The 9,494-nt window shown below is 28.4% G+C and overlaps 1 protein-coding gene across 4 annotated transcripts in view; it reads left to right on the forward strand.

The window, feature by feature from the left end:
- LOC105849018 (uncharacterized) overlaps window positions 1-9,494 on the forward strand; it is a 111,768-nt gene that overhangs the window by 28,385 nt on the left and 73,889 nt on the right. For all 4 annotated transcript variants that reach the window (XM_065803679.1, XM_065803681.1, XM_065803680.1 and 1 more), the window contains exon 3: window positions 3,403-3,743. In XM_065803679.1, coding sequence (XP_065659751.1) covers window positions 3,403-3,743 — 341 coding nt within the window. The remainder of the gene's footprint in view (window positions 1-3,402; window positions 3,744-9,494) is intronic.

The following is a 9,494-nucleotide window of genomic DNA, read 5'->3' on the forward strand; positions in this document are numbered from 1 at the left end:
CAGGCCTACATCATATCAGTCATTATTGCAAATAAGATGATAAAGGTAGCAAGGATGTATCTCTGATGAGCAATGTATATATGTGTGCATGTGTGTGTATGCACATAAATAGGTATGTATGTATATGCTATATTTGTGTATGTATATATGTATGTGTGTGTGTATATATATATATATATATATATATATATATATATATATATATATATATATATATATATATATATATATATATATATATATGTGCGTGTGTATTTGTATGTGTATGAGTATGTATGCATGTATATATGTATACATGTATGAGTGTATATATATATACATATTTCAGTACTTTGTCTTTGCTTTATTTGTACACTATTTTGCTTCATTGTCATTTAATTTTGTTGTTGATTTCATTATATTTTTAATGTATCTACATGAACATCTATAGCTTGATTGGTTAGATCATCGATCTGATAATCCATGAGTTTCAGGTTCAATTCCCATTCTGAGCCTATTACATTAAGCTTAATATATTTTATCTTCATATTTTTTATACCTTGTGTGGTTATGATTTTCCATTATGCATCTGAGTTTATAATTTCTATTACATGGGCGATGTCTAAATTATCATTATTATTTTTTTAATATACATTTACTTTAGTATCTTTGTTTTTCTCTAAACATCTGTTCAAAATATCTTTTTAATTTTTTTTTTTTAATCTGATTCTAATTTCTTTTCTCTGTTCCTAATTTTTTCCTTATTCCACTTGGGCTTGACAGGTCTAGTTCTTTAATGCATATTTTTGGATTTAAAAAAGACTTCAATACAAACAGCCAAAATCCTAATTTCACCTAAATTTGTAAAGCACTAATATTTTTAAAGAAATAATATGGTTAGTGAGAGTAGTGAATTCAATACCTAATAATATAACAACTTTAAAAAAAAAGTAAAAAAAAAAAAAAAATATATATATATATATATATATATATATATATATATAAAAGAAGATAAATATATAAAATAAAATATAAATACCAGTAATACCATAAAATTTTAAAAACCAGCGTAAAAATTCTATCCCTGAACCATATCTAGCCAACCCAGCCATAATTCAAATTACTATGATAGATTTAACATCTACACATAGGATTTATATTATCTTCTGGTTCTAAAAACTGTGTAAACAATTATGCAATTAAAACAGCAATTATGTATGTAACCGTATCTATACATTTTAGTCATATTACTAGAAACCAACGTAAAAACTTCATCCCTGAACCATATCTAGCCAACACAGGCATACTTCAAGTTACCTATTATGGATTTAGCATCCATACATAGGATTTATATTATCTTCTGGTTCAAAAAGCTAGCTCAGATATGTTCCAGAAACAAACAAGTTTTCCTGCGGAAACAGCAATAATGTATGTAACCTTATGTGATAAGCTATAATAATACTAAAAGCATCACACAATAAAGATAGGAAAAGATAATTATTAAGTATAAATAAAAAAAATGATATGCCAGAAAATAAAATTGTAATAGATGTGTCTACTCTGGAAATATATTAGTCTAGTCTGGAAAATAGTCATAGTTCCCGACATGAATAATTTAAAAAAATGCAAAAATATGCATCAAAGGACCGAACCAAGCTGTCAAACCCAAGTGAAATAAGAAAAAAATTAGGAAGAGAGAAAGTATAAAAAAATTAAAAATATATATTGAACAGAGCATATTGAACAATTGTTTAGAGCAACAAGTTATTAACATAATTATATAAGCATAATTTTTACAAACAGCCATAATCTTTCTATAATTCTCTTTTTGGTACGATTTTTTCAAGTCTGTCAGCAACTTTCTTTCTCTGGTTCTTTTTTTTGTACAATTAGGTTTCTTGTACAATTTTTAGAGAAGAGAAGAAAGATATCAGCTTACAAAGAAAATCATGTAAGGGTTTTAAGTCTATCTGAAATTTATAGAATGAATCAGATGTAGAGGTAAAAAATGTTTTACTGCAAGTTGTAGTGATGAGATCATAGTAAAAGGTCTGAGCTAATGAGAACAAAGATAAACTGAGTACAATTTAAAGTACACAAAGAGTATAACGAAGAGTATATACAAAGGGTATAACGAATTACACAAAGAGTTAGTGAAAGTCGAAAATTTAAAAATATCGTTTAGCAGGGTTAAAGGAGCATTAAAGTCACCTATAGCAACAACATAGGCTGTAAAAAAATAAGAATGGGTTGAGTCCTTGGTTCAGAAATAATATTAAAATTGTTCAATATTGGGGAGACAGAGATAGGGATACAATGAGAAATATAATTGAGTAGTGCTAACCAAAAGCATGTAAAACAATAGAGGATTCATACCAGATATCACAACAAGTAGGTGATTTTATATTTAAGTATATGCCTAGATCAAGCATGTGGCATTTGGAGTCTATGCAAATTAAAGGATAATTCAAAATAAGTGATCTTTTCGCTGCATTTTTTCAATAAAATGTTATGTAAAAAAAAAGTTAGTATAAAAAAATATCGTTTGAGTTTTTTTTTCCCTTGAAATCAGAGTATTTCATTGCCTCAAATGTTCTCTAATTTTTTGCAAATGCTCAACAAAAAGTAAAAAGCATCTAGACAAAGAATTGTTGTTAACAAAAAATAAAAAAAGTTATAAGATTGAATCAAATGTTGAGAAAAGAAATAAATTATTTCAAAAAAAATTCTTAACTAAACTATCTATAAAAAACCAAATACAAATAAAAATAATTTAATGATATCACAAATTACTTTATTATTATGCATTTACTATTCATTAGTAATTCTTTCTTTTTTATATTTCGTATTTTTTTTTTATAATTAAAAAAATATATATTTTGCACACACCCTAATAAGTAGTTTTAGTGTATTATTATTAGATTTGTTTTGCTTGCTATGATTCTTTTATGCTTCTTTTTCAAAGTTTTGCTTTTTAAATTTGGTGTTGCAAACTATAAGTACAAAACAGCAAATGTGCAATATTCTATATGTACCAATTGCTATAAACACTGTTTGTATTGAGTGAACAGTAATCTTAACATTATTAAATGTACATATAATAAGTAAAACTCAAACATTCATATCATTCTCCAGTTACACATGTTTACACAAACGTCAAATGATTTGCATTTTTTTGTATTATGCTTTTTTTTTAATTTTAACAAAGTTTAAGAAAAACTTGGAGTTCCTAATATTATAGGAAAATATTTAAGAAATAACTTTAAATCCTGACCTAATGTTTTGTAAAATATAAACCAGAGAAGTTCTCTGGTTTACATTTTTCTCTGAAGCCAACTTCTCAAAACTTTTATTTTCTCAAAGTTATTTTCTCAAAGTTTTTACAAAATGCAAAGATTATTGTTAGCATTTTAATTGTTTTAGATTTGTTACCTGCATTTGAAACCTTGTTTGGAACAAAATCTTCTGATGGCAGTACTTCTTATGAACTTTTTGGTTGCAGTATTGAAAGTTCAAAAGATAGATGTGTTTGGACATTTGAGCCTGATCAAACGTGTGCCACAAAGTTATCACTTAGCAAAGTGTTTGATTTTCTTTCAAATAAAAAATTTGATCAGCTAGAGAGTTTAAAAAGAAATACTTTTTATGCTGGTGCATTTGCAGTCAAAAAGATTGTTTTAAATACATGCGGTGACAACAATGGAGATGTGGAGTTTAGTTGTGGTGTAATTGAGCATTTTGATGTTGTTAATGATAAAGCTAAGGTTTAAATTTGTTAAATATACTTTATTTTCCCAAATTAAAAAAAAATAAAAAGTTTTATAAAAAAAATAATTGAATATTTAATGTTAATCAATTTAATCACAATAATTTTTAATATTTCTCAATAAATCTCTGTTGAATTCTCAATAAGTTTAAATTGAATTATAAGATTTAAGTGGTTTTTTAAGAAAATGATTACAAAATTTTATATATATATATATATATATATATATATATATATATATATATATATATATATATATATATATATATATATATATATATATATATATATATATGTATATATATAAAACACAAAAAACCATTATCATCACCAAGTTCTCTAAATGTATCATTCTATAATATTCATGGTCTTCAATGTAACTTTTCATCTATCGAACCTTATCTCTTGCAAAGTCCACTAGACTTACTTGTGAGACTAATTTGAGTTCAGGCATCTCATCTTGTGATCTTAGTACTAATGGTTATTTTTCTTTAATTCATAAAAACTTGAGTCACATGGTTGATCTCATCAGTAATCTAGGTTTGAATCTTAAGACTATTTTATTATGTGCCTTTGTTTAGCACCACTTCTATATTGTTCTTCTTCAACTTAAGTCTGCACTCTTTTTGATGTTATTTCTGATTTAATTGACTAACACCTTTCTCTTTATCCTTAAGCCAATATTGTTGTTGTTGGTGACGTTAATGCTCATCACACTAAATGGCTTAGTGTCAGTGATTCTGCAGGCATTAAACCTCACAACTTTTACCTTTCTATATCTTTAACACAGATAATCAGCTTTCCAGCTTGCATTCCAGACAATTTAAACTATTTACCTCTATTTCTCCACATTCACCCTTGAGTGATTCTGATCTTAGTTTGATCTTTCTTTAACTGTTATTTCATTCTTGTCCATCATCAGAATCTTCTGTGATTTTCTTTGTAATGGGCCTTGGGTAGAAATCTTTCGCCTCCCTGCTGACAAATGTGCTTCTTATCTAACTTCTTTGAATCAGGCAATCATGGAATAATTTATTTCCTAATGATGACTCAAAGTTAAGCCTTACTCCAATCCATGGTTTTCCTCTCATTGTGCTGCTGCAATTTTCAATTGTAACCATTATTTCCATTTCTATCATCAAAACAATTCTCCAGAAAACAGATGTCTTTTCACAATTGCTAAAAACCATTGTAAAAAGGTTTTGTCTTATTTCTAATTTCAATGTCCGCTATTCTCAGATTAGGAAATCTTTTATTTTATCTCAAAAATTAGGCTCCTGAAACTTCTGGAGAATCTTTATCAGTGTCTCTAATAAGGGCAAGTTCCACCTCCTACATGGTTCATATTTTGTTACCCCACCTAAAGACAATACTGAATTGTTTGCTAGAAGCTTTTTATCAATCTCATCTCTTGATTCCACCAATCACACCCTACCTGATATAGGTAGGGTGTGATTGGTGGACCAACAAACAGATTTATCCATCGCTTGACATTCTTATCACTTCGGCTTTTATATCTAAAGTGACTCCCTGCTTCGACTCTTCTACAGCTTGTGGTCCAGACAACATACCTGTTATAGTGTTGCAAAAGTGTTCTTCAGAGTTATCATTGCTACTTTTAAAACTATTTATCAAGGGCTTGTCAGAATCTTGTTTTCCAGAAACCTGTTTTCCTATCATAAGCAAGGTTTTTGAGTCTTTATTTAACAAACACTTAATCTTGAATCTAATAACTTACTTTCTGATCATCAAAATAGATTTTGATCTTCCTGTTCTACTTCTGATTTGTTAATAGTGATAGCTGATAGGTTTTATTGTGCATAAGATAGATGTGGAGAGATAAAGGCTATTGCTCTCAACGTTTCCATAGCCTTTTATAAAGTTTGGCATGCTGGTCTTCTATATAAGCTCTTGTCTTACAGTGTATCAAGTAACATCTTTAAGATTATTGAATCCTTCCTTACCAATCATAATATAAAAGTTATCCTTGATGGTCAACACTTTTCTTCAATTCCTGTAACTTCAGGGTTTCCTCAAGGTTCTATCTTTGGTCCCATACTTTTTTTAATTTACATCAATAATCTCTTAGAAATTCTCACATCTAAGGTGGCATTGTTCATTGATTATACTATTATTTATTCTTGTTTTGATAAGAAGCCAACACTCTCTGATTGTTTGGTGTAGGCATAAGAGCCTAATGTCAGTGGCTAGTGAGCTTTATCTCAGATAAAAATCAACTTTTTTTCAGCTAATTGTTATTGCAAAAACCTATATTTATGAGCGGTAATATACTTAATGAATCATCTGTCTTTTGTCCTCTAAGATTAACTCCTGCTTCTGATCTTTCTTGGAAGCCATATATCTAATTCGTTGCAAAATTAGAATCTGCTCGATAAAAGATTGCATCTCTATATAGTGCTCACCGCTTTCTTACTCCAGATTCTATTCTTTATCTCTATAAATCTCAAATTTGTTCTTGTAAGGAAAACTGTTCCCATATCTGGAGCGGATCATCGAATGACGCCCTTTCTCTTTTAAACAAGGTGAAAAAGCCCAATGTAAACATAGTTAGACCTGCTCTGCAGCCAAGCTTCAACCATTGTTACATCATTGTAATGTTGCTTCTCTTTCTCTTTTCTATAAATAATATAATGGATGCTGCTCTAGAGAGCTAGCTTCTCTTGTGCCATCTATTAAAATTTTTTCTTATGTTACTCATCATTCAATTAAATGTCTTCCTTTTATTGTGACTGTTTTTAAGTGCTATAAAAATTATTTTTTGTCTAGTTTTTTTCTTCAAACATCTTTTCTTTGGAATTCGCTTACTTCATCTTGTTTTTCTGATTCATACAATTTACAACCTCTTAAGTCATCTGTTATTCGTTATCTTGCTTTCATTTTTTCCCCTCCAGTAACTTCCAACTCTAATAATAGTTGTTGCAGCCTTGTTTGAAGTGAAGAATATTTCTCAATTTGAAGGGCTTACAAAACTTATAAGCTAATAACTTTTGAATACTTAGAGATTATTGCATGAAATTTAAATTTTATTGATAAATATGGGTTTATTAAAGAATAGTACATCAAATATTTTATCTTGTTGTTGCTCTCACATTTCGGGCAGTTGTGGTCAATATCTTAGGACTTTTTTGTTCCCAGGCTCCGACCATCACAATTTTTCAAAAGCATCCTTATTTGACATAAGTATAAACATATAAATATTTGGAATTTGTTTCATGTCTGGAAGTTAGATGTTATCTTAAGCTTTAAAAAATACTGGATCGGCCCCTGATATATATATATATATATATATATATATATATATATATATATATATATATATATATATATATATATATATATATATATATATGTATATATATATATATATATATATATATATATATATATATATATATATATATATATATATATATATATATATATACATATATATATATATATATATATATATATATATATATATATATATATATATATATATATATATAGAACTCTTATATGTTGTCGGAAAGTTTTTTCCATATTTTGTTGACAAAAAATAAAAATTAAAATGCAAGACCGGAATTTTTTTTTAATTAATTGATAGACTGCCTGCCCCAACCAAACCCTCAGTCAATGTAGCAGCACTCCCTTGCGGGTCAGGCTAAAAGATAGTAGATGTAGCAGCACTCCGTTGCCAGTCAGGCTATTTGTCAGTCGATATAGCAGCACTCCCTTGCGAGTCAGGCTATTTTCAGTCGATGTAGCAGCACTCCCTTGCGAGTCAGGCTATAAGATAGTCGATGTAGCAACACTCCGCCCATGAAAAAATAAGCGTTAAAACATTTTGTTAAAAAAATTAAAAATAAAAACATTTTATAAAAAAAAATAAAAATAAAAACATTGTTTATATTGTTAAAAACATTCAGAATGTTTTAAAAACATTCAGAATGTTTTTAAAAACATTCAGAATGTTTTTAAAAACATTCTGGTCAATTAAATTTGCGTTTTTGTGGTTTTTTTAAAAAGCGAATAATTTGTAATTAAATTAACGGTTTTGACTTTCGTCCAACACGCAAATGTTGGACGAAAGTCAAAAGTAATTAAAAGTGACATTTGTGTTTGCGTAAGAATCACTTTTTTCCTTCCGTGCTTCCCAAATGCAACAAGCTATAGAACTATATATATATATATACATATATATACATACATACATATATACATACATGCATACATATATACATATATATATATATATATATATATATATATATATATATATATATATATATATATATATATATATATATATATATATATATATATATATATATATATATATATATATATATATATGTATATATGTATGTATGTATATATATATATGTGTATATATATGTATATATGTGTGTGTATATATATATATATATATATATATATATATATATATATATATATATATATATATATATATATATATATATATATATATATAAATATATATATATGTATATATGTATGTATGTATATATATATGTGTATATATATGTATATATGTGTGTGTATATATATATATATATATATATATTTTTTTTTTTTTTAAACATCTTCGCTTCCAACAAGGCTGCAAGCAGCCACTAATTAAAGTTGGAAGTTACTGTAAGAGAAAAGATGAAGGTTGTAGAGCAAGATAACGATTGACAGATGATTTAAAAGATTGCAAATTATATGAATCAGGAAAGCAAGATGAAGGAAGCGAATTCCAAAGAACTGATGTTCGAGGAAAAAAACTAGACGAATAAGCGTTTTTGGAGCACTTAGGAACAGTCACAGAAAAAGGATGACACTTAATTGAATGACGAGTAACACGAGAATGAATTTTAGTAGATGGCACAAGAGACGCTAGCTCTTTAGAGCAGTGCCCATTATAGTATTTGTAGAAAAGAGAAAGAGAAGCAACATTACGACGATGTGATAATGGTTGGAGGTTGGCTGCAAGAGCAGGTCCAACTATGTTTACAATGCGTTTTTGCACCTTGTCTAAAAGAGAAAGGACATCATTAGAAGATCCGCCCCAGATATGGCAACAGTATTCCATACAAGGCCGGATTTGAGATTTATAGAGATAGAGAATAGAATCCAGAGTAAGAAAGTGGCGAGCTCGATAAAGAGATGCAACCTTAGCAGATGCTAATTTTGCAACTGATTTGATATATGGTTTCCAAGAAAGATTGGAAGTAAGAGTTAATCCTAGAAGATGAAGAGTAGGTGACTCATCGAGTACATCACCGTTCATAAATATAGGAAGATCTAAATTATTGCGATAACGATTGGCTGAAAAAAATTGAGTTTTATCTGAATTAAAGTTCACCAGCCACTGTGAGCCCCATGCTGTAGCAGAAGTGAGATCCTTTTCAAGCTCAAATGCCCCATCCAGGCAATCAGAGGGTGTTGGTTTCTTATCACGACAAGAATAAATGGTAGTATCATCAGCAAACAATGCCACCTTAGATGTGAGAATATCTGGAAGATCGTTAATGTAAATTAAAAAGAGTATAGGGCCAAGGATAGAACCTTGAGGAACCCCTGAAGTTACAGAATAAGAAGAAGAGTGTTGTCCATCAAGGACAACTTTTATGCTACGATTGGAAAGGAAGGATTCAATGATCTTAAAGATGTTGCCGGATACACCATAAGAAGAAAGCTTATGGAGAAGACCAGCATGCCAAACTTTATCAAACGCTTTTGA

This window comes from Hydra vulgaris, chromosome 08 (assembly GCF_038396675.1).
Source record: "Hydra vulgaris chromosome 08, alternate assembly HydraT2T_AEP".
Taxonomy (NCBI): Eukaryota; Metazoa; Cnidaria; class Hydrozoa; order Anthoathecata; family Hydridae; genus Hydra; species Hydra vulgaris.